Source organism: Phyllostomus discolor, chromosome 2, assembly GCF_004126475.2.
Source record: "Phyllostomus discolor isolate MPI-MPIP mPhyDis1 chromosome 2, mPhyDis1.pri.v3, whole genome shotgun sequence".
Classification (NCBI taxonomy): Eukaryota; Metazoa; Chordata; class Mammalia; order Chiroptera; family Phyllostomidae; genus Phyllostomus; species Phyllostomus discolor.
Window position 1 is genome coordinate 50,143,691 of NC_040904.2, and position 27,194 is coordinate 50,170,884.

Consider the following 27,194-nt stretch of genomic DNA (forward strand, 5'->3'; position numbering starts at 1 on the left):
TACCATATGATCTCACCTACAGTGGAACCTAATCAACAAAATAAACAAGCAAGCAAAACATAACCAGAGACATTGAAATAAAGACCAAACTGACAGTAACCAGAGGGGAAGGGCAAAGAGGATACTGAGAAAGAAGGGGAAGGGTCATCAAGGAACATGTATCAATGACCCATTGACAAAGCCAAGGGGAAGGTAAAATTGAGGGTGGAAGGTGGGAGGTGAGGGTGCATGTGGCAGGGGAGGTTAGTGGGGGGAAATGGGGATCACTATAGTTGAATAACAATAAAAAAGGAAAAAAATAGACATTCATTCTTCCTAAATTACAAACAACATGATTCCAATAAAATACAACATTTTTTTGTGCTGAAGAAGTTATTATAAAGGTCATCTGCAATAAATGGAAATGAGTGTAGCCAAGAAAACCCTTTAAAAAAAGACAGAATAGCCCTACCAAATATTTTTAAATATTTTATTTTCCCTCATTTATAATACATGTTATCAGCCCATGAATAAACTAAAACAAAGCAATAAATAAAATATATGTATCAGTTATATATGTATCATTAAAAGTAGGCTCTAGAGGAAAACATTGGTGAAGTTCTAGGCAGAGAAATAGGTAAATTCTTCCAAATTGTGATACAAATTTCAAAAAATTTTCAGAAAAAATAAATTTCACTTTTAGAAGCTTCCATGGCAAATAATAACATAAAAGAAAATAAAGAGAAAAAGGAATAAATTGGAAAAATCTTTGAAACTCATATAAAAGGTTAAATGTTAATTTATATATTTAATATATGAAGAACTTTTAAAATAGAGGAGAAAAAGGACAAAGCTATTAAAAATGAAGTAAAAATAGTTTATGGGAAAAAGAAATGCAAATGGCTCAAGCACTGAGCAAGATGCCAACCATTCTCAGAATGAGAAAAAAGGCATATTAAACTTTACTGATTTTTGTAGGTTAAAATGGCAAAACTCCATAAAAAAAGGAAAAATAATTAGTGGGGCTGTGAGGAAAAGACATTCCCATATGTTGCTGATTAGAACACAAAATGGAACCCAGATGGAGGTATGGCAATATCCAGCAATATTAGATATGTGATTGTCACTTAGTCCAGCAGTCCCACTTCTAAAAATCTCACAGGCAAAAACAGTAAAAAAATATTGTGTATAAGCTATTCATTTTAGAATTATCTGTAACAACAAAATACATGAATCTATAGGGAATTGTTTGAATCAGCTATGACACAAAAATGAAGCCTTACTATCAGCTATAAAAAAGAATGAGGGCTATCTCTGTATACTACTATACAGTAAGGTTTATGACATTGGTAGTAATGGCAAAATGCATACACTTGACTGTGGTATGTCACTATTAAAAATGGCAATACAAGTACAAAAATACTTAGATTAGAAAAATGAAAGGATAAATATAAAATATTTTAATGGTTAACTATAATAAAAGATAGAAACAGTTTAAAAGGATCAAAAGTAAAAGCTAGATTTATTTGAATACACTTTTTATTGTCTTTGGAACCATTTAAATATTCTACATATGACATAACAAAAAATATTAACATTTTATACCTAAGTAATAAAAATAACTAAAACAACACAATGTATTCTAGTTAAAGGTATTGCTGCACAATGAAGATTTATTGCAAGTGGTGAAATAAAATACTTTGACTGTATATCCCTAGTGAAATATATGAGGGGAAAAAAGTAGGTGAAACAAACCTTAAAATTATTTTTGAGAAATTATATTGGTGGTAGTACTATGGGTCTTGCTATCTAAGATGCCTGATTGTGTTTTGTAAGAAAATCAAATAAGCATTTTTTAAAAGATTTTATTTATTTATTTTTGGAGAAAAGGGAAGGGAAGGAGACAGAAAGGGATAGAAGCATCAATGTGTGGTTGCCCCTCATGTGTCCCCTACTGGGGGACCTGGCCGGCAACCCAGGAATGACTGGAAATCAAACCAGTGACCCTTTGTTTCACAGGCCCATGCTCAATCCAGTGAGTGACACCAGCCAGGGTTTTTGATATTCTAATTTTGTCATTTCTGGAGCTAATAAGAACTGGAATACACAACATGGAATAAAAATGACAGTTGATATTTTACTCTTTCAGATTAAATTCTAAGGGCATCTCCTGCAAAAGTTTTCTTAAGGATTCATATTTTATGCAGGTATTCCTGTTCTTGGTCTTAAAACAAATGTTAAATTTTTGTATATTATAAAACAGTGAGAGAGAAGAAATAACTATTGCATAAAATATTTCTATATGCATCTTTGAATTTTAATAGAAAAATAATTTTAGATTTCTTTCAAAATATAATGGTAACTCAAAGTTTAAGATTAAATTTTTTATTATCTGTTAAAAGATTTCAGCATTATTTAAATATATATAATAAAATCACAGGACTAAAATAAAATATTTCACATATTTAGTAGGAAGAATGTACAGTTTAGAGCTTTGCAATTATTTTGTAAAAAGGAGATTCATAAAAATTATAGTAATTTTGCTTGGGAAAGCTGGACCCAAGGTTATTTGCTGCTCTATTATCACATCACACAAGATAGTTTTGATCATTTAGTCTAGAAAGCTTTACTTTTTTATTTTTTAATTTCTAACAAAGCCAGGAATTTTCTTGTTACCTTAATGTGAATGAATGTACAAAACCCTTTCTCTGTTGCATATAAACATCCGTGATTTTCATGCACCTGCCACCAGTCTTTCTCTTTCTCCAGCATGCATTTCCTGTCTTCACACATTCACCACAAGAAGGTGATGGTCTCAGATCCAGTTGCCATATTGTAACTCTAGAGATCTCATCCATTACTAAATCCAGAGATTCATAAGCTTTTCTGATGTGTGTCATGGAGCACTTTGGAACTTGGTGAAACCTATGAATCCCTTATAGAAAGAATATTGTTTTTAACTGGATAAAATTGATAAGAGTTCAAAGATTACCAATATATAAAAACAGAATTATTAACATATTTTAAAATTGATTATAATATAACAATATACGCTTCTTTATTAACATATGAAATAACAAGATCTAAAAGATGGGTCTAAAAATAACTATAATTTCAAGTAGTGTTGAACTAGAAAACAATTTCAAACTATCTACAATGACTACAATGTGATCTACATGTACATGTGATTTTTATTAGTGGCAAAGAGTTAGGTATTACTAACACTATTGTGATTTGTTCTGTACATTCATAATTGAAGCAAATGTTATATTTCAATTTGAGGGTAATTAAACTAAAGATATAATATTTTTTCATTCACACTTATGGATCCCTGAATTATAATGGTACATGACTCCATATTTTAAAACTCTGAGTTTCAAGCATATGAAACACATTATTTTATTTTTAATTATTATGAAATAATCAGAAAAGAAAAAAATTTTGAACTCTGCTTTTGATAAGCTCCACAAGAGATGATATGGAAGAAGGAATGGAAAGTTGGGGGGGAAATAAAAATGAAAACAAATATAAAAGGTTAATCAGGGCATACATAGCCTATGTCACATCATATTAAAATGAAGCAAAAAGCAAGTTATTGGAAGGCGCTGCAGTTGATTAATTGTTTTTTTGTGTGTGTGTGTTTTTTTATATTATATGTATTGGCACTAGCTTTGATTTCAGATGGATGTGCAAATTAATTCTCAGAGCGAACCAACTCAGCTATGCTTTGAAGTCCAAAACATTGTCTTCATTCACTTCACTTAATTAAAACCTGAAAGTAAATGAATGGTTAGCTCATTTAAACAAATTAAAAAAAGCAGCTATGATGACATTTCTGGCAATATTATCTGGATGACCACTTAATATTAAAAGATATTAATGATTTGCCTGAAAATTTTCTATAGGATGGTTTGCCTCAGTCCTTCACACAATACTAAAAATACCTTACAAAGCAATAACAATAATACTCTATATTTAAATTTCATTAGTATAAACATTTTATAACTGTTATTGCTTTAATTCTCTCATTAATATTTTGAGATCAGCAAAGTAGATAATGTCACCTTGTCAATTCGTGTTCCTAGAGGAAACAGGGAGTCTATTTGAAATAGAATAATTTGAGAGGGTTTATTCACAGCAAGACTATTTGCAAAAAAAGAAAAAAATGGGTGCAGACAAATGTTAATGAGTCACACAATGTTGTGGGGCCCCAGTCTGAAGAGTCAGATGCCCTGAGCAGATCAGTGACCTTTAGTCAGAGGGAAGTGATTTTGCAAAGAGGGAGCCAGGTAGAATTTATTCTGATCTCACCTTCATTTCCTCTCTCGTTTTAGTCTTCCCAGCCAAGACCACCATTTACCTGCCCCAAGCCAAAGCCAGAAAGCACAGGAGCCTTTCTGTGATGCAGAGAGGTTGCCTTCCCAGACTGAAGGCAGGGTGAGAAAAAGCCGAACAGGGATCTGGAGAGCTGATAGAAGATGCCCAGCACAAATACACACATTCTGTAGACTCAGGTCAATAAACACTTTGCTTCATAACATTGTTATTATAACCACTAAATTGAGAGAGGAGGACTCATTCAGATAAAATCAGAACACAGTTTTAAACCCCACCCACAGGCATTCAAACCTATTCAGTAGTCACTGTTTTCTGACTGTTTCTTGCATACAAACAAAAGCAGGTACCATGTAACTCCATTGGTCACACTGAAATTTTACATATCTCTTTGGTCCCTTTTGTTAGAAAAGCAACCATATTTCAGTAATTAAAATAATCATTCTTATGTCTTAGCCCAAATCACAAATGTTATGAAGGTTTCTCCTTTTCAAATGGGAGAGCTGCAGTTGGAAGGGGCTGCAGTCAGTTTACCTTTCCATCCCAGTGAGCTAGCTGCCTCTGTACCCTCCCGTGTTGGGGATGGGATGCAGAGAGGTAAAGAAAAGTCCTTCTTGACTGATACTACCATGACTTTTAGTGCTCTCTGGCTTCAGGAAATGTGCAAAGCTGACTCCTTATCATGGAATGTTTTTGCAGGATCATTGCTTAACCCTACTGGAAATGCTGATATAAATTAGTAAATATCCTTGCCCCCAGGCATGCTTCTCTTTCAGCAGGACAATTTTGCGTCTCATCATCATCCTCCCTGTAAAATCATTTGTCACCACCACCAGCATCCTTCTGAAGTTGCCTTATGCATAACCCCTGGCAGAAAGCCCTTGTGGAAGGTTCTTTTTATCATTAAGCTAGGTCAACTCTTCCCACAGGCTTGCTTGACATTAGCTCCACAGAAAACCCACATCCATGACTCTGGTCACTGAAAGTGAGCTGTTCTTTTTCATGTATCCATCTCCTCACTCTGGCAGACAGCCAATTCTCACAGCTTCTTGCCTTTTAGATCTTACAGACTTCGTTCTCTCGGGTCTGCTTTGCTTCAGCAGGTATGTATACGAAGCTCTCTGAATAGTTTTCTTAAAGACCTTCCTCTATATAAAAAAGGAAGGAAAGTGCTGGTGTTTTCTAACAACTTGCTCCAGAGAAATTTTCTTTCTTTACCTATTCAACACCAATCCTTTTATGGGATTAAAGTTGGAAAAAACAGTTTGTAGCAACCTCCTTTGTAAATACTGTGTAAGTCTAGCACTTTACTTTGGAATGCAAGAGGAACTAATACTTTTTTTTCCCCCTCAGTTTTTTGAGTCACACTCAAAACTGAGATAACCAAATGGAGGTAGAAAGAATCCAACTTTAACATTTTGGTGCAGTTTTTATTTAATCTCTACAATAACCTAGAAAAATATTACCTCATCTTATTGGTATGTTTTAAGAGATAAAATTATTTCCCTAGCTAGAATGTCAGGTTGCTTAATTCTAATTCCAATGGCTTACAGTTAAGCGAGTTGCTCTGATAAAGAAATTAAAGTTCTGTGTGAATAAGGCACTTATCCAAGTCCAGGAACTGCGAGGTTCATGAGAGCGTATGCATCGAATAAATAGTTTTGGAAAAACTGTACTAATGATATATGAGTTTTGATCCTAAGCCAGACATGAAGTTCAGACAGAAGTTGAGAATAGCAGGTCTAGCTTTACTTTGTCAATTATGATTGCCCTTCTTGACAACAGCCCCTAAGAGTAAAGGCAAATGTCCTAACATATCATTTTCCTTTCTAATTCATTGTGAAGCAATGCCACAGACCAAGGCCAACCTAGTTACCTCATAATGTTTGCTATTTCTTTCCAGTTCTTATTTGGTAATACCCAAAGGGAGTAGTTCAGAATGTGCCCCATTTCAGAGTAACAAATACAGAAAAAGGATTCCGAGCGTGGTGCCCTATTTCCATGCTTCCTTCCTCCTCCTTACTGGCCATACCATAGGAAATTCACTTCAGGAAAACCATCTTGGGCCATTTTTCGCAGTGCAGCCCTTGCAAGCCTCTCTGCACACTTCCGCAGAATGAGAAAGTTCCTTTGCTTTTTCTCCCTATCCTGACTTATATATGAAGTCTCTAAACTTTCCCCTAAAAAGGATAATATTTGATTCCATATACAGACTCTGAAATGTGAGTTATCTACTTCTCCTCACCCACCACACCTCCCCCCCCCAAAAAAAAAAAAATTCCAGAAGACCTTTTTGTGTAAATCTATTTGCTGGACAGAAGTTCCAAAAATTTCATTAGACCCTCAAAGAGGTTTATGAGCCAAGCAAACAAAGATTTATTCTGCCCTCACCTACAGTTCTACAGCAGTTTTCAGGTTAACCAGACCTGGGTTATTTTATACTAAGCCCTTTCAGTCTCATTGTTTGATTTCCGTGCCCACGGTTTGCTTTAGAACGCCTGTGCCCATGGCCCATTCCTCGGAATGAAACTCTAGTAGCTGATATCATGCCTAGTCAGCACCATCATCATTCACTTAATAGAATCTCTTTAAAATTGAATTACCATTTTTGAGATAGAAGTCCCAACATCATAAGTCAACTTTCTCCTTATCGAGGAGTACTTCCTTTCCTCATTCTAAACGTGTCCCATTTATTAAGTCTTTTATTTCCCAGCCTCATATTTCCATGTAAAGGAGCTTCAGTTTGGGAAAGACTGAACCCTGCCCCACCTTCTTATTCCCTCTTCCCAGGGGAGAAGTGCTCACATATCTGATAGGCCAGTTTGGGAAGAGCAGTTGAACTTGTCCAGCTCATCCCTTCTTCCTGTTTTATCGGATAACTATGACTACTTTTGTAAGTCTGTCTAATCCAGGGGAGGAAATGTAAGGAAGTCATTTTAAATGCAGGTTAAAGTCATATTCTACACTCAGCTTGATCAAAATAACATTTTGATTTCTATGCAGTCATCATTCTCTCTGTTGTTTCTCAATGTGGACTTTAGATCAAAGGATAATATATACTGGCCCCTACAAACTACATCATCACTCAGACTTAATGCAGTCTGTCCTTCATCCCAAAATTCTGGAACTTGAATTTAAACATGCCTCTGTGGACTTTGATGATTTCCTTTTTCATTCTTTTCTCTCTCTTTTTTTTTTAAGAACAGGGTTGTTGTTTTAGTTTTTTTTAATTATATTTATTTATTTTTAGAGAGGAAGGGAAGGAGAAAGAGAGGGAGAGAAACATCAATATGTGGTTGCCTCTCACAAGGTCCCCACTGGGAACCGGTCCCACAACCCAGGCATGTGCCCTGACCAGGAATCAAACCAGCAATCCTTGATTCACAGCCTGCGCTCAATCCACTGAGCCACACCAGCCAGGGCTCCTTTCTCATTCTTTACAGGGCCATGCTGAGTCCTTTTCAGTCTGTCCTCACACATCCGTCCTTCCAAGAGCATATATTCTGTCTTCTGATTGTCATTTCTTAATTCTATAATTTTAAATTAGGACAATCAAAATTGCAGGAATCAGGGGTCACCATTTGTTTTATTGTTTCCACATGCTCCATAAGAGTTTCCTGGACCCCCCAGATTGGCTGTGATCTCTTCGCCTGTGGAATCCTAGAACACTTTGAATGTCACTGTGTTAAATATCTACTGCTGCACAAACAAGCTGACCAGAAATTAGGAGCCTAAGACAATAATAAGCACTTAATGTCCTCACACAGTTTCTGTGTATCAGAAATCCATTTAAAAACTTGCTGAGTGCTTCTGGCTCAGGGTCTCTCCACCATGACAGTGAAAATGTTGGCCAAGGCTGTGGGCGTCTGCAGGCTGTACCTGAGCTGAGGATATCCATTTCCAGAATGGCCCGCTCACGGCTCACGGCAGAAAGTCTCAGTCCCTCACTAGCTTTTGGCAGGAGGCCTTAACTCACTGCCACGGAAACCTCTCCATAGGACTGTGAAAGTGTTTTTAGGAAATGACAGCTGACTTCCCCTAGAGTGACTGATCCAACAAAGCAAGCCAGAAGCTGTGATGTATTTTATTACTTAGTCTTGGAAGTCACACATCCTCATTTCCACAATTTACTACTGGTTACAGAGATCTCCCTGTTTAAATGTGAGAGGAGACTGCATTAAGGTAAAAGTATTAGAGCTTGGCCACTATACTTATCTAAGATTTATAGAATAATAATTTAATTTCATATTTTAGTAATCTAAATTACTAAACTATTTAAAAGAACATCTTTCATTATCATTACCATATTCTTTCCTTTTGCATATACCTAACTATTGATGAAGCTGTATGTCTTTCTTAAAAAGGGGCAAGCATTCTATTACCCTGTTAAGACGTAGCAGCAAAACAGACTATTTGTTTTAGGGTACACTCTCCACACCCTAATTTCTTTCCTTGAAACTCAAAATTATGAGCAAGATAAATAAAAGTTGGCATGTCTCCAACCATTGGGAAAAAAAGTGTTCAAGTTCACATGAAACACTTATTAAAATTAATAAAGTTCCTAACCACAAATAATCCTTAATATTTTTTGCTCTAGCCTTCTCCCCCTCACCCAGTCTCCTCCACCCCACAATAGCTGTCAGCCTGCTCTCCATCTATGAGTCTATCTTTATTTTGCTCATTAGTTCAGTTTGTTCCTTAGATTCCACGTATGTGTGAAGTCATATGGTATTTGTCTTTCTTTGAGTGGCTTATTTAACTTCGTATAATGTTCGCCAGGTCCACCCATGCTGTCACAAAGGGTAAAATTTTCTCCTTTTTTATGACCCAGTAGTATTCCACCAAGTAAAAGGCAAAAGATTTATACGATCCAAAGAGAAACCAGAGTATTGTATTCCACTGTGTAAATGTTCCATACTTGTTTTATCTACTCATCTTCTGATAGACCCTTGGACTGCTTCCAAATTTTGTTGAGGTAAATAACACCACAACGAATATAGGCATATTTATATTCTTCCAAATTAGTGTTTCAGGTTTCTTTGGATAAATCCCCAGAAGTGAAATCTCTGGGTCATAAGGCAGTTCATTTTTTATTTTTCTGAGGTATCTCCATACTGCTTTCCACAGTGACTGCACCAACCTGCACTTCCAACAACAGTGTAAAGGTGTTCCCCTTTCTTATTTTTAAAAGTTTAATTGACTTATTTTTAGAGAGAGGGGAGAAGAGGGAGAAAAAGAGGGAGAGAAACATCAATGTGTGGTTGCCTCTTGAGTGCCCCTATTGGGGTCCTGGTCAGCAAGCCAGGCATGTGCCCTGACTAGTAATCCTTTGGTTCACAGGTGGACACTCAATCCACTGAGCCTCACCAGCTAGGGGAGGGTTCCTCCTTCTCCACACCCTCGCCAGCACTTATTTGTTGATTCATTGATAATAGCCATTCTGACAGGTGTGAGATGATAATCTCAGTGTGGTTTTAATTTGCATTTCTTTGATGATTAGTGATGTTGAATAATCCTTTCATATGTCTACTGGCCATCTGTATGTCCTGTTTGAAGAGGTATCTATTCAGATCCATTGCCTGTTTTTTAATTGATTGTTTGCTTTTTTGGTGTTGAGTTTTATAAGTTTTTTATGAATTTTGGATATTAACCCTTTATCATTTGTACCGCTGGCAAATATGTTCTCCCATGCTGTGGGTTGTCTTTTTATTTTGTTAATGATTTCCTTTGCTGTGCAAAAGATTTTTAGTTTGATGTAGTCCCATTTATTTTTTCTTTTGTGTCCTTTGCCTGAGAAGATATATCAGAAAAAATATCACTATAAGCAAAGTCTGCGATTTTGCCACCTGTGTTTTCATCTACTATTTTTATAGTTTCAGGTCTAATATTTAAGTCTTTAATCCATTTTGAATTGAATCTTGTGTATAGCATAAGAAGGGTCTACTTTTATTTTTTTAACATTATCTATTCAATTTTTCCAATACCATTTATTGAACAAACTATCTTTACCCCATTGTATGTGCTGGCTTCCTCTTTTGAATATTAATTGACTATAAACATGTAGGTTTGTTTCTGAGCTCTCTATTCTGTGCCACTGCTTGATGTGTCTGTTTTTGTGCCAGTGCCATGCTATTTCAATTACAATGGCCTTACAGTATAGTTTGATATTAAGTAGCATGATTCCTCCAATTTTATTCTTTCTTAAGATTGCTGTTGCTATTAGGGATCTTTTATAGTTCCATATAAATTTTTGAAATATTTGGTCTGGTTCTGTGAAATATGTCATTGGTAATTTGAGAAGAATTGCTTTGTGTCTATAGATTGCTTTGGGTGGTATGGACATTTTAATAATGTTCCTCCTATCCATGAACACGGTATGTGCTCCCACTTATTTGTATCTTCTTCAGTTTCCTCCTTCAGTGTCTTATAATTTTCTGAGTAGAGGTCTTTTACATCCTTTGTTAGATTTATTCCTAGGTATTTTATTCTTTCTGAAGCAACTGTGAATGGGATTGTTTTCTTAATTTCCCTTTCTGATAGTTCATTGTTGGCATATAAAAATGAAACTGATTTCTGGATATTAATTTTGTATCCTACTACTTTACTGAATTATTTATCAGTTCTAGTGATTCATGCTGGGATCTCTGGTATTCTCTATGCACAGTATCATGTCATCTGCAAATAAAGACAGTTTTACTTCTTCCTTTCCAAGTTGGATGCCTTTCATTTCTTCTTGTCTGATTGCTATGGCTAGGACTTCCAGTACTGTGTTTAATAAGAGAGGTGAAAGCACACATCCCTGTATTGCACCCAATCTTAGGAGGAATGCTTATAGTTCCTGAGTATGATGCTGGCAGCGGGTTTGTCAAGGTATGTTCCCTCTATTACCTCTTTGCTGGGAGTTTTTATCATAAATCTATGCTGGAGCCTTAAAATTTTTAAAGGCTTGGTTATTTTATTGATTTACATATTCTCACATCATGATGCAATTAAATAAAAGAAAGCATAACCAGAAGGGAAGATATGATCCTTAACCAATTTCTTTAGAATAGCATTATCTGGACACAAAAACCATATACAGAAAGAACAAGAAAACTATAGCACAACTTTATTAATAACTATAGATACAAATCCCTACCAAAAGAATTAGTAGAACAATTTCAGTAATATATCAGAAAGATCATGTACCATTATAATGTTGGGTTTAACATAAAAATAGAGTATAGGGTGACTTGCTTTTTAGAAAGTCACTAACTTTAACAAATTAAAGAAATAAAGCTATATTATCTGAGTAGATTCAGGAAAAGCATTCAATAATATTAAACATTGACTAATGATTGAAATCACCAATAAACTAATAATAAAATGGAATGTTTTTAAACACAATAGTGATAAAGTTGGGGTGCTGGGTGACCAAAGGGAAGGGACTAAGCCAAAACAAAAAATAACAACTCATAGAGACTAACAACAATATGGTGGCTGTAAGAGAAAGGGAGAATGAGGGGAGGTAAAAAGTAAAGGAGAAAATAAATGATGATGGAAGGAGACTTGACTTCAGTTGGTGAACACACAATACATTATACAGATGACTATGTAATATTATTAACCAATGACACTGTGGTAAATTAAAAATAACTTAAGTATAAAATAAAAAAAATAAAATTGAAAGAGCATTAAAGATTTTCATGAAAAACACAATTAAGAATAACCACACATGGGAAAGGATATTTGTACATAACTGACAGTCTAACATTCACAGTTTATAAACCCTCCTAAAATTAATATTTAAAAGAAAAACAAAACAATAAAGGAACAGCAAACAGATTTGAACAGGCACTTCCAAAAGAAAAAATTCAAGTGGTCATTAAACAACTAAAAAGGGCACAACTTCATTCATATTGAGCAAAGACAAAGCAAAACCACAATGAGATATGATTAGAGAAGCATGAAACTGGGAAAATCCACAGTAAAAGGGTTGAAATATATTTGAAACATTAAGAATGCCTTTACACTACTCTTGGACATGTACATTGGTACAGCTTTGGAAAAGTCTAGTACTATTTAGTAAAATTCTGTATAGGCATAGCTAGTACTTCTACTAAAAAATATACTATAAAGAAATCCTTAAGTGGGCACTACAGGTATGTGTAGCAACATTTTCAGCTGAACATTATATAACAATAATAACAAAAAATACCTCAAACTTTTATTCACCATGGAATGCATAAATAAATTAGTATATATTCATACAGTAAAATATTATACAATTAAAGCAACAGCAGCTCTGCATGTCAACATAGACTAATCTCAAAACATAATATTTACTGAAAGAAGTCAAGAAGACTTCTAAATGCACACCTTATAAATTAAATATTGGAACAATCGCAACTGCAGAGTTTTGAAAAATACCTGTGGATTATAAGGAAAATCAAAGGAATTATTAAGCCAAAATTCAGTCTACAGTTTACTTCTGGAAGTTTAAATACAATTTTTATAACTTGTTTTTGGATACAAAATATTTTTAGTAATTGAATTATCAAAGAATATAAATGTTTAAAAATCATATTTGGAACAGGAAGACTATATTTTAGTGTGAAATTTAAAGTTATATTTAAAATAAACAGTCCATTCTCTTCTATTAGTTTGGTGGATACTCTTTTTCCTTAATTTACTTTCAGAATATTTTTAGAATGGAAAACATGGATTGGGTTAAATGGATAAACTATATATATTCATATATATATATATGAGTTTGTGTGTGTGTATATATATACATACACATATATAACATGTCATACCATTATTTTGTCACAAGAGGGACTACATAGTCAGAAAGTAGTTTTCTCTTTTGGCCTTAAGAAGATTTCTCTGTCTTAACGTTTATGTTTTACACTGTGTATTCTTGTCAGTTTATTATGTTATAGAGTATAATATTGTTATATGTATATTTCATATCAACAAAAATTTTAAGACAAATACTATCTTAAAATAGTTTGCCATTTTAATTCTTAATGGATAGAAGACTGTTCAGAGACTGTTTAACTTATTGAGCTATGATGTTTTTTGGTTTATCTGCTTCATGGCAATAATTGTTTTTCTTTTTCTGTTAGTGCTTAACACTTCAAACATTGAATGGATTTTTTATATCTATTTGTTTTGTTTATTTTTCTTACTTGATTTCAAGATATATGTGAGCATTTGCAACCAATCCAAAACTGGATGACTCAAATTAACTATGGACCTATTGCTAAAACAAAAGCATTCATGACTTAGGTTTCTGTCCACTTGGCCAGTGGTTCTCAAACCCTGCTCTGAGGATCCTGAGTGTTCCTGGAAACTCTTTCAGAGTCACAGTACTTGGGGAAGGTGGGACACTCCTTTACTCACAATTTTTCACTTAACTTCTTAGATATTGCTCTCTTTTATAAAGCTTTTATTTGTAGACATGGTAAGCTTCAAAGAGTTTGAAAGTCACTAGACTAGACGACAGGATAGTAAAATCAGTTAAAGTGTATACAATATTTCCCCGTGTGTTACTTCATTAGCTTGTTTCAAGTAAAATGTGAGCTCTACTAGCTAATACATATCTTTTTCACCACTGTACCCAGTGCAGAGGACAAATTACACAAGGTTATGCATAAAACAATTAAAATAATGAACACGTGTGGTAAGTGAATAAACAACTCCAGAAGATAGGCAGGGCAGGTATTACTTGGCTTTTATCAAAAAGGGAAGAGAAGCTCAGAAGGACAACAGACTTACACACATAATCCAAGATTACCACATCCTGATCCCTAATACTTTTGGGATCAAATCTGGGAAAAGAATAGAAGGAAAGAACAGGGGACAGGGAAAGAAGGAAAGAAGGAAAGAAAAAGAGAATTTATTTTGCTTTTGCCTATCCCACAACTGCCTCTCACATACTTGAGCAAAAAAGGATTAACTGTAGTAAAGAAAGAAAAATGTTATTTTCATTTATTTTACCTTCATATTTGAACAAAAAGAGATTGGCAGTGTGGAATAATAAATGTTATGTTCTAATTAACAATGGTGTGTGGGGCCATCATACTTCTCTTTTGTACAGTAAAAAAAATTCTTTTTCATGGCACCCCCCATTTTACAGGAGCTTTGGGCGGTGAACACGTGTTTGAAGTGCTGCTCTTTCCTCCAGGTGTCATTGCCTTCCTCTTCTCCAGGGTCCTTTAACCATCTGGAAGGGGCTGGTTTCTTACTTCCTCTTTCTGTTGGTCTGGGACTCCCCTGAGCACTCTCCTCCATCCTGAGGTGGCTCCTGTCTTATCCTTCCCTGGAGTTAGGATGGTGGTAGTCAGTGAAAGGGTTCAAGGCATAAAAATCACACCAGGTTTTGTTTTGGTTTTTACATATCAACCACATTACACTTAGTCATCAACCTTAAACCATATAGACATATGTATTCTTTTTTTATTTCTATGATGTTAAATTACCACAAACCTCTGCACTTAAAACAGCACAAACTTATTATTGTGTAGGCCAGAAGTCCGGTATATCCTCACCTGTCACTGTATATGGCTCTAGAAAACTTTTTTCAGTCTTCTTTTCAATTAGGTGCAACCACACAATTGATGATTGCCAGCCAATGAGTGGCTCCTAAAACTCCCCCTGCATGCATCTCTGTGCTCTCTCTTTGGCCTTGTTTGCCTGTAGGATACAGAGCAGTTGAGAGGTCGTGCTCCTTCTTGGAATTTACTTCCTGCTCATTCAGGTCATCAGCAGATTTCAATTTCTTTCCGTTATAGGACCAAACGTCCCTGTTTTCTTTTAAGAACTCACAGGCCGCAGCATTCCTTGATTCCTGACTCTTTCCTCTGTCGTCCAGGGCAACAGTGGTGGGTTCAGTCCTCAGACTGCACTCTCTGGCCCACTCTTCTTCAGTCAGTTTCCACTTTTAAAGACTCCAGTGACTAGACTAGACCCACCCAGAAAATCCAGGATAACTTTTCATCTCCTTAGTCTTTAGTAACCCTATCTGCAATGTCCTTTTACCTAGGTAAAGGGATATATTAAAGATTCTGTGAATTATGACATGGGCATCCCTTGAGGAATCGTTATTGTGACTAACACAAAGAAAACAAATGCTAAAGAGTCTATAAATTTACTTATGTGAATGAAAATAAGAAAATATAGAAAGACATTTTTCTCTTTCTCAACAGTCATCATTTATAATTACATCGAAAGACCTAAAGCACAACTGATATGCATAGCTTCTTGTAACTCTTGGCCATTACTTTTATGCTCATTTCCAGATAACATGTTTTCTATTAGCTTATCAAGTTAAAAAATACATAGTTATTTAATATCAAGAAATCCAGAAGTGCAATAAATAGGCACCAGAAGGTGTGTCTTTCAGAAATCTGAAGAATGAAGGCAGGGGTATGGATAGGTTAAGGATAAGCACTAAATTTTTTTCCAGATTCCCCCCACACCAAACTTCTTTAGGAGATAGTCACATAAGATCATACATATGATGTTACCACTTGCATTGACTAACAAAGCTAAAGGCCAGCCTAAAAAGGAAGATGCATGTGAATCAGCAGAAAAGAAGGCTAAATTAAGAAAATCAAAAACCAAAAAATCATATATAACATGGCCTGTTCCTGCAATATCAGTTGAGAGTAACACCCATATCAGGTTCAATGCCAACTTTTATCCCTGTTGTGCACACAGCACTAAGCACAGTGACTGGCATATAGAAAGTATTAAGTAAATATTAGTTACCTTCAAATTAATTGTTTTGATTAGAGTTAAGCAATGTTTATGGAATTTTCTGTGTAAGATGAAGTCATAAAAATCAGTCATGTTTTCATTGTTCTCTATAATTTTAAAAGATTTAAAATAAAGTATTTACCAAATAGTGACACGTGGAACATTGATAAGACCTGGTAGGTGAGGTAAACACTTTGTATCAAGGAAAACGAGAGAATTTTTTCTCTACTATTTACATTAAATCATTACCAATCTGATGGTACTTAATTATAGGTTTTTGAGTAAAGACTTATTTCTGACTTAATGAGCCCCCCCAAGTACTCTTTACATAGGTGCATAGTAAATGATAATAGGAAAAAAATCTTAGGTATTGTGGTTTTCATTCATGTTTAGTGTTGAAATCATGTGGAATATATTGATAATATAATGCAAGTGGTTAGAAAAAAGCTAAAGCTATTGAAAAAGTTCTGCAACAAATCTTGTTTAACTCTTTAAACTGTTGACCCTTTGTCTCTAAGATTTTCAAGTAACAAGCTGTATCATTGCTAGTCCAACAACAGAAGCAGAGTTCTGACATTTGGTGGGAGAATAACTTCTAAGACTCCCATGTCAAAAGTCTGTTTTCTGACAATGTTCTGTTTCTTGATCTGAGTACTTATTGCACTTGTAATCTTATGTCTAATATTGTTCACTTATAATATGTGCTCTTTTTAGCACATCTATTATTTCAATAAAAAATCTAACAAATCTGTAAGTCAATTACCTTTAACTGTGAGACAGGTGAGTTGTTTACATAGGCTTCTTACCTTTCTATACCCATCTCTGTCTTTATTAAGTGAACATAAAACTTCTCTTAACTCCAAGTCAGTGAACATCATTTGCTCAAAGTTCTGAGACCTTTCCTGTTAGAATTTCAATTTGATAGTCCTACATGATGGTAATAACAAATCAGCTTAAAATATTTCTTCTTTTCAAAGAACTAATTTATAGAATATACAAACTATGAGGCCCTCCTATGGGAGATTTTAAATTTTATTTCAATAATCAAGTTATTTTTTCCCAAACAATATTTGACAGAGACCATATGAGAAATGTAGACCATCACATACAAAGCTTGTCTAGATAAAATCTCCCAGAAGAACCGGTCTGAGGCAGAAGCTGGGGAAAACCACTGACCTAGTGCAATCTTCCTCAATTAACAGAAAATACACCAAAATCTGGAGACGGAAAGGGCCTCACCCAAACTAAACACTTAGAAAGTTGGTATGCTGATAAGACCTAACTTTTCATCTGGGCTGTTTGATTTTGGATAATTTATTTAATTTCTCCAAGCCTCAGCTTCTTCAGATGTAGAAAGGAGGTAGAAATACCTACTTCCATGATGTCGAAACAGTAAGAGGCAGTGTCTGGCTTAGACTGGGTGTTGATGACAGGTAACTATCATGGTTAGTCCAACTCTGAAGGAAAACTCTGCAGAAAACTCTGCATAAAATAAAAGAGCAACAGCTACGAATGGTAACTTGGACTCTAGCTTAAAAGTGTTCTCCTTGGTTTGTTTCAGGAAAGCAGCAGATCATCCAAAAAGGCGATTTGGTATCCCCATGGATCGGATCGGTGGAAATCGGCTTTCAAACTCCAGAGGCTAATTGTTTCCAATCGTAAGTACAATTTAAATATGTAACAATACATGCAAGCTTTTAATTACTATTCCACAATGGACCAATTGATCCATCTTAGTTTATAAATCCCTCTTTTGATTTCCTAGCTTATAAGTTCACATTTTCAAAGCTGTCCATACTCAGTTAAGTATATTGATGCTAAACAATTTAAATGATGCTACAGAATTAAGAGAATGTCCTTCAACATGAAAAATTATTTAGGTATTGTCACAGACTCCTATATAATTATTGAATATTAATATGCAAACAAAGGTTAAAATTCTAGTTAGCATAATAAATTACCTTCACAAATATACATAATAAGTACCAATCCTTCTATGATAAAGACACATTCCAGTGACATACACCATTTTATTGCAAATAACATCACCAGAATTATGATAACATGGAACAGAGGAGAGAGAGTGGTGTAGCAGAAAGAGTACTAGCCATGGAATCAGAGCACCTAATCCAAATCCTGGTTCTATTATTCATTCATTATCTTGTTTCCACTAAGACAATTTACTTCTCTATAGCTTTAAAATCTAGATAATAGCACAGTGGGGTTGTGAAAGTTAAATTAGATGCTAGAAGGTATTGGACATATAATACATGCATATGGTAACAGCTTATAAAACAGTTCTGAAAATTGACTTTGTGCTGGACCTTATACTTAGCGCTAAACATGCATTGCTTCATTTAGTCATCTTGTTCCATAGGTACTATTACTATCTCCCATATCTCGAGTAGTAGTACAATAAAAGGGACAAAATGCCAGCCAGGGAGATCAGGCTTTGTGGGTTAAATTCCAGGCCATCGAATCCCAGGTCATCGGTTAGATGTGAGACCTTGTTTAAATTCTGAAATCCTCCTCCATAAAGTGAGAATTACAATAATTTCTAATACATTAATTGTCCTGAGGACAAAATGAGTTGATATACATTAACCACTTAGAATAGTGCCTGACATGTATTAAGTAATAATCATTAGTTATTAGTATACAAATAAGTGGAAAGCTTAACTACATTAACTCACAATGCCACATAGCTAGTAAGTGATACAAGTAGAATTCAAATCCAGAAAGCTTAAATCCTTAACTTTATTTTAAACAATGTATTTAATCATACATAGTATATGTTTTAAACACTAAATGTGTATTAAATATAAAATCTAATCTAGGAATTTTGTGCCGTGAGAGCTTAGAGAGTGTGCACCTTCCCTCCCAAAACAGATGAGACAGCCTGGAACTGCTCTGACTACTGCAAGTTGTAGAAGAGAAAACTCTGCCGTTTGCTCTTCTCAAGGAAATCCTCAGATCAATGATGCGGAGGCCCAAGAAGCATCGCATTAGCCCTGACCTAATTTAAATCATGCTATTGTTTTTCTCATCAAATGTTCTAAACCACAATAAGTCAGTATTTTACCTCAACTTTTTTGCTTTCAGAATGACTAAGTTAAAATATTTTTATGGGGTCACCAATCAATGAAATTATTATGAAGTTACTGTATGTTTTCATAAATACACAAGGACTTAGTGAATATTGTCAAGAACACTACCTTCTGAGCAGGACCATCTTCAAACCTCATATTCAACTTTGTACTTAGTAATGTACAAAGTATGGTCACTCTTCAAGGGTTGTTAAAATCCACCACATCATATGTGAGAAAGAATTAATTGTTACTAAAAATCAAGTAACTCCTTGAAATCAGAGCCACAATCTTCCAGTTTCTTGATATATTGAGAATGCTTTGACACTTGGGATTTAAATAATCAAGTTTGATTGGTTTCCACATGTACCCTATCACCTTAGCCACCCTTGGTCTTTACCCATTTTAGTATTTCTGAGCTCAACCAAAACAGATTATATGATAATAAAAAATCATACAAGGAATTAATTTTTATATAAATTTTTATGTGAAGTTTTAGTCTGTAAAAACTCCAGATAGCTACTAAACTATGAAAGCAGGTGTTTACAGAATCACTGTTGGGTAAAATTCAAATTACTATATTATGTCCTTCACTTAACAGACTTTGTGGGGTGTCATGACAACCACTGTCTTTATTAACAAAATCTTGAGATAGTAATAACATGCAAAATAAGCTCAGAAAAGAGCTGAACATCATATATGTTCTTTCTGTTTTGTCAGTCATCGTGGGTTCAGCTGCTCAACCATTATGTTTCAATTCTTCGTTTCCTGCCACTCTCACCAAGGTCCCTCAGATATTTTTTGACTTCCTCATGTGAAGTTTCATGTTTTATAGCTCATGAATAATAAAAGACATGAAATATATATTGCTAATTTCCATTCAACTTTTTTTGGTATACTACTTCCTTTTGTCACAATATTCTTTTGGATTCAATAGGAGATGTATGTATCTTCTAATAGATAACTTAAGAGTCATTATAATAATCTCTAATGACTTAGTCATGAAATTAAGTCATTAGAGTTCAAGAACATAAATCCAATTTTAAACCATTTTTTTTTCTTTTTAACGAAAGAGTATACAGGGACTGTGGGAGGAAATTGATCTACTGCAAATTTTACAGACACTTAGAGCAAGACCCAGAAGCAGGTCTCTGGCCTTCTAGGCCAGCATTCTCTTTATGACCCATAAGGTCTTGTGGGCGCTAAATTGTCATTGCTATTTTGATGTCACCAGTTACACATTTCTAAAACAAACAGAAACACTATCTCAGACTTTGTGAAAATCTTGGCTTCACTTATGTGAGTGAAGATGTATACCCTTTGAGAGCAGGTTTATTTGTGGGTTTTCACCTTCTGGGTTTCACTGTAAGTGTTCACACTAAAAATGAAACTAGTACTAATCGTGGGATTTTGCTTCATTAGAGGTCAAGTCTAGAAACAGCTGATATGTGTTATTTAGTTTTCAGGAAAAAAAAATGCTGATATCTTCCCTGATATGTGTTTTAGAAAGGACAATAACCTAATATTTACACAACATTCTCCTCAAATCATTAATCTATTGGACTCAAGATTGAAAGTTTAATAGGCCTCAGTTCTAAGTAACTCAAATTCTAAGAGGTATTTTGTCTTGGGTTCATAAATTCTGTAGATGAAAATAACAAGTTCTAGGTCATTGCCATTGAAATCGGGATGCTACTTGATGAAATTTCATAGAAATATCACCATTAATTGTGCTACTCTTGGTTGCCACATGCATTAAGACTTTTAATAATGTGAGGCACGTGTTGCTATATTATACTGGCAATTTTTGTTTTATAACAACATCAGTATGTCATCATTCAAATAAATTAACATACCTCAAATAACAAATATCATGTTATAATGCCACTATTTGCTTGGATTCTTAACACAGAACAAAATGTACTACAAATATCAACATGTTATCATAACAATAAAAAGAAAGTAGTAGCCAGATTTTCTTACCTTTCTTTTGTTTGTCTTGGCAGCATCCTTTGAACCAAGATTAAAATCTCAAAAGGACTAGATTATAGCAGGTACCCAACTAAAGGAAGGGTGGCTTGAAAGCAAGTGCCTAGCTTATATATTAAAAATGCTCTTTTTTAATGCATTTGATCAGAAATTATCATTTTTCATATTGTTTTTTTGCAGTAAAAAATATGCCACATAAATAAAAACCATAGTGTAACATCAAGAAAGTAGAGTTTTAGCTTTTCTCAACTGTCGTTGATGGATTTCCCCTATCTACAGAGTCCTCCTTAGCTTTAACCATTTCAACTTTCATTTTTACAGATGTGACTTCCTTGGGTGAAATGTCACAGAAACATGGAAGATGCTCCCTTTAATCATCTTTAATGATTAAACTTTAAAGAAACTGGCCTTCTGCGAATTCTTTCCGAAGCTTGAACTTAGGTCCATCACATCATGGTATTGTTACAGCTTCAAGAAAATTTTGCAGATCATTTCAATGCATGGATGTTTTTAAAATACATTTTAGTTGTTCAGGAATGGTTACTTGACCCCCAAACCTTACTTTTTTAAAGAAGCAATCAAAAAACACAATGCAGTGAGATGCTTTCTATATGCAGCTACCTTTTACATTTATGCAGTTGAAGAATAACTGAAGACTAATTTGTTTCTGTAAAATGTAGGCACAATCTCTTCATTATTGGGGAACAAGGAAAAAGACAATGCTGTGTGTTTCTCTTAAATGCTTTCACTTCTTTATTATCCTTTGTCTGTGGGCCGCCTGGGTAATAATTATGAAATTAGACTTCTTATATTCAAATTTCAGTTATTTTCAATTAAAAAAAAACACTCATCCCCAGTTCTAGGAATAAGTGAAAAAAGATCTCTGAGCAAAGATAAAACAGCAGTAATTAAGTCCATAAATTTTAGCCTCCCCAAACCTGAGAGAACACCTGCAAGTCAGGATATACTGACTTGGAGTAGGAAGTGAAAGACATTACTCATTGGTTAAGCTTGTACATCCCGTATCCTCTAATAACTTTCCATGTTCTCAATTACAACTGATTGTTAATTAAGAGCTGCAGTGGCTGATTATGAGGAGAAAAACTACATACAGAAGTAACAGATCAAAGTATTGGGAAGTCAAAGAATATCAAGTAGTAGCCCATCAGAGCAGTCTGGGGCTGGTTAAATGTACATAGTTTAAGCTCAGTAAATTTTAACATGGTACAATAAGCGATCTTTTTGATGTTACCGACTCACCCAAGAAACTGTTTAATCTATTCCATACACTGTGTTTAATAAGGCATTAAAGAGTGTAATGGGTTTGAGAGTGGTTCCTTTAAAATGATCCAAGTTATTTTTAATTGACCTATCAAAGCATGAAGTTTGGTATTCTAGAAAGCTCAGTTCTCAGAAATATGTTACTGTAATTTAAGCGTTGTGCATTGGATATCTTTTCAGAATGCAAAGATAACTTATTCATGGACCAGAGATTTACTGTAAGTTTGGAGAAGTTTATAAACTCTCTGGAAAACACTTCTTTAAGCCCTGGTAATCACTGCCAAAGAGACCTGATATGAGGGAGGACAGATGTTTGGCCAGGGGACCAGAGTTTATTTTAGCGTAAAATAAAGAGTGTTACAAGATGGCATATTCATGCTGAAAGAAGAGGAGAGATTCTTAATCTTCAGTAAAAATTAATAAATGTGTGATCCAAAGAATAAAATGAACTAAGAACATAGAAGGGAACATACTATTACTTAGAATACAGAATGGTTTTATATATAATTTCTTAGATTTAGAGAAGATTTTCCAACTGCTGAAGCCTTTAAGTTTAGGAAAAAAAACAATAAATGAATGATTCTTTTCATTGTGATAGAGGGGCTATAGCAAAGAAAAATGAATTTTGAGAAGGCACACCAATTCCGGTTTTCATACACTTGCCTTAGAGAACTAGCAGTGTTACACAGGTGAATATCCCACAGAAATCATTATTTGAAAGAATTATTTAAGAAGTTATCATTTTCTTGCCCACCTTTCATTAACCTTCTAAAACATTATGGAAATGTGTCCTATTTCTTGGAAGTGCTTTATTTTCTTTTTCTCCCATATGAGAATTTGTAAGCTTCCAATCCAACTGGGTACAAGTGCTTCATGCTTTGACAAAATGTTTCCAAACCTAATTTAGCCTAAAAATTTCTCATGGTGAAGATTTAAGCTGGATTAAACCAACTGATTTTCTATATCTTTTATTTTTTGATTCAAAATTATGCTTATGGCATCCAATTTAATTAATGTAGGTGGTCACATTATATTGATTTATACTCTCTATGCCAGTGTGTATTGCATTTGTCTTGTAATATAATATATACATAAGACTTCCATGAAGAAAAAATAAAAATGGTTTCTTCACTTGTAACTATTTTATTTCATATTTTAATTTTTACCCCTACTTTACACAAACCAGAAAAATAAGTCAGTAGTATACTAGTTTAAAATAGGGCATTCTGTTAGCATAGCAGAAAATTAAGACATTAATTTCTGTTAAGAATATGACGAGTCATCTCATTTACATGTCCAATGTGTTGTATATTACTAATCCAGCTATATTTCATTGGAAAGTCATTAGAAGGGACATTTCATTTAGTTTCAAAGGAATACATTACTCTTTTTTTTTCTTTGTTCCTGTGTGAAGTCTCACAGAGCAAATTATGAATATAGATTTCTGGGTTCCGGCATCAATTACATAATCAACTTTTAATGATAGGATGTTGATTCCTGGCTATATTGTCTTAAAATTTACACTACAAAAAGTTTAGCAAGTTCTACCTGTAACCTACAGACAACTTTAGAAAATTAAATTTCTTAAAGCAAATTATTGAAAGGTAACAATGGAATCTTCTCAAAGGAAGAAATGTCAAATACTTTTTGAATGGCATCACCTCAAAGGTTCAAACGCGTGAATGTTGTTCAACTGCTCCAAAGTTAATAAACATGAGATGATGAAAACAGGAGTTTTGTCTTTCTTTCTGATAAAATGTTTGTGTTTACAACTGGTGTAAATAAATAGGAGCATTCAGGCAGTACTGAGCAACTAAACCTTATGTACACTGAGTGGCTCCTAATAAGTATATATAGCACTACAAACATATTACTCAGTTTGGTCTATGTTATGCTCTTTTTTCACTTTAAGCAACTTGCTCATTTTGTCTGATGAGATACGTTTACCTTTAAGCAACACACGATTAATGAAGTAAGGGAATGTGTATAAACTTATCTGGTCATCTATTCTAGTCATTAATATTCTTTCATTATAAAGTTACTTTGACAATGTTTCTGTGCCAGCACAGGAGGCAGACAAAATTGAAATTGAATTTCCAGTCTTGGATTCATGAAATAAGCTTGTATGGATGTAACCAAGAGAAGTTTAATGGAAAGTTGGGGGGGGGGGAATAAACAGTCAAGGAAAAGGCAATGAGTTTTTGTTTTGTGTGTTGTTTTCAGCACATGGAATCTAGTTTCTTACATACATGCTAAGAGTCTCAAGTAGTTTCTGATGTTTTAGAGGAGACAGAGATGAGAATTAAACCAAAAAGTGCACTGTTTTGTAAGAAAGTTGTCTTAATATCTATCTCTGAGACATTTACCACTACTTTCTTTAGAGTCTAATAAATGATATATTTCTGTTCCTTAAAAACGTATTTATTTAGTTGTAGTGGTCTCAGTAATAATTGTCCAAATTGACAGAAAAGATAATACAAATAGCCAGCACAATCATAAAAGAAAGAATATTTTCTACATAAGTTAAAACAACATAATTCATTTTAACTTCCCAAGATACTTTTAAAAATATTTTAATTGATAGTTTAACAGTATATAGTCATCCCCAGGCAACAACACTGCGTGCAGCCAAAGAACTCGCGGAAAGCACACCAGAGATACAGCACTCTCGACTTCAGCGCTGCGAAGCCATTTGGATAGTCCCATGCCATTCAAACTGCAACTGATTTGTCATCAATCGCAACATAAGCCTTAGGCATATAATATGTTAAATAAATGCCACAGTTTCTTTATGCTTAAATAGCTGTAATCTTTAAGCAGCAGAATAAGGAGATATATGTCTTGTTCTAATGTTCTTATCTTTTTTGTATCTAGAGAACAAATTTTAGACACAGCACTTCCAAAACAAACTAAAAAAGAAAACAAAACAAATTCTTCATTAGGAAGCTATTTGATAAAACATTAAATTTGAATAAAATAGTTTTATGTGTGCCTGAGTATGACAAAGTTTTATAAAAGGGATGTTCAATATGGTATTTATTAGCCTCATGTGGATCTTTCAATTAATTAGATAAATTTATTTTAATTAAATAAAATTTGGAAAATTCTGCTTTGCCATCACACTTGCTGCATTTCAAGGGCATAATGGTGACTTGTAGCTAGTGATTACCATCGTGGGCAGCGCAAATTAGAGAATGGCCACATCATCACATGAAGCTCCACTGGACATCACTGCTCTATTCTAATAGTGTCATATGCATTGTATTGCATGTTATACAGTTAAGAGAATACAGTAGGTTATCCTATTAAGTGCACCCTTTATTTTGTAGTTGGGGGTAACTGAAGTCTCAAGAAAAAGTCACATAAGTAAGCAGTGATATACACACTTCTATGTGTTAGGGAAAGAAGAAGTAAGAGAGTTTAAAGTTCCCTTTGCAAGCCACCAAATGATATTTTAGTAATTTGATTGCCACATAGAGTCTTCACATTCTGGTCATAAAATGATGTTTCAGAAAATGCAAACCAACTGTAACAGCATTTTAATCTTTAAATGCATGAATAAGTCATTTTAAATTTTCTGTAGGTCCCCAATCAATTGCTTGACACTGTAGCTTCATTTAACTAATTATAATTTTTAAAAATTTTCTTTAATCTAAATGGCTTGTGAAATTAAGATCTCAGGGGTATGGGTGTTTGATTTCACTATTGATTAATGGGATGCACAATGAAAGAGTTTTAAGAAAACTCATGGTGCAGTCAACACACTGAAATGAATGATGAAGTATCTATCTGCCCAGGTTTCCCCCCCTTGCTCCACTCACTCTGTAGGCTCCACCCTCATGCTTGCAGCTATCACGCACACAGTGTTATGATGGCACTCAGGGTCAACTTTTCATTTCTTCAAGAGCCACAGTTTTCCTTAAACAAAACCACATTTGAATTCTGTGACAGGAGTTTATTTTTAGACACTAAACTGAGGAGCTTGGCCCCTTTAATCCAATCTTCTTTTTATAGTGTGCTTTGGAAAGTTTTCATCACTGCCTTTTTTCTCCCTTTGTATATCTTTGAATATGTTAGTCTGGCAGCTCAAATAAGTATGCAATGAAATACAGTTTAGAAAAAATTTTAAACCTGGTTGAAGGGAGCTGTCCTGAGTAGTGTCACCAGTAGAGCCAGCTCCTCAATCATTTATGTGGAGGAAAAGCCTAGCCAGCATTCAGGCAGCACTTCGTGTCTGTCTGGTTCACTCATAATTCCTGTTTTTAGCGTAATACTAAGTGTTAGCTACATTTTTAACAAATGGAAGAATTTAGCAAGTGTTTATCGACTACATATTAAATAATTAAATAAAATTACAATATCTCACAGTAAGCTAAAGTTACTATTGCTTTAAACTTGATCTCTGGATCCATTAACCTTCATACATTGTTATTCATGGTAGACAGTTTCCAGTTACTGGAATAGAATCACACGTCAGACATAATGTGGATGGTTTCTGTGACCTAATCTGGGCATCTAATTCATATGTTTATCATCACAAATATTTACTTTGTATATACTACACACAGATATGTTTTAATTTCTCCTTGCTTAAAAACAACAAAAAGCTTCCTTGGCCCCCTCAAACTCCTCAAGCTTATATCCCAAGTTGTTTTTTTTTTCCCTTTTAGAACAAAGTTCCTCAAAATAGTGGCCTATTGTCAGTGGTTTCTATTGTTTTACCATGTTCTGTTTAATCAAAAGTTCATCAGACTGTTCCTGTCAAAGCCATCAATAACC

The 27,194-nt window shown here is 34.4% G+C and overlaps 1 protein-coding gene across 1 annotated transcript in view; it reads left to right on the plus strand.

Annotated features, from left to right (window-relative positions):
• OSTN (osteocrin) overlaps positions 1 to 22,076 on the plus strand; it is a 44,515-nt gene extending 22,439 nt beyond the window's left edge. Inside the window, exons 4-5 of the mRNA XM_028505321.2 lie at positions 17,621 to 17,717; positions 21,456 to 22,076. Coding sequence (XP_028361122.1) covers positions 17,621 to 17,705 — 85 coding nt within the window. The 3' untranslated portion in view covers positions 17,706 to 17,717; positions 21,456 to 22,076. The remainder of the gene's footprint in view (positions 1 to 17,620; positions 17,718 to 21,455) is intronic.
• The last annotated feature ends 5,118 nt before the right edge of the window (positions 22,077 to 27,194 follow it).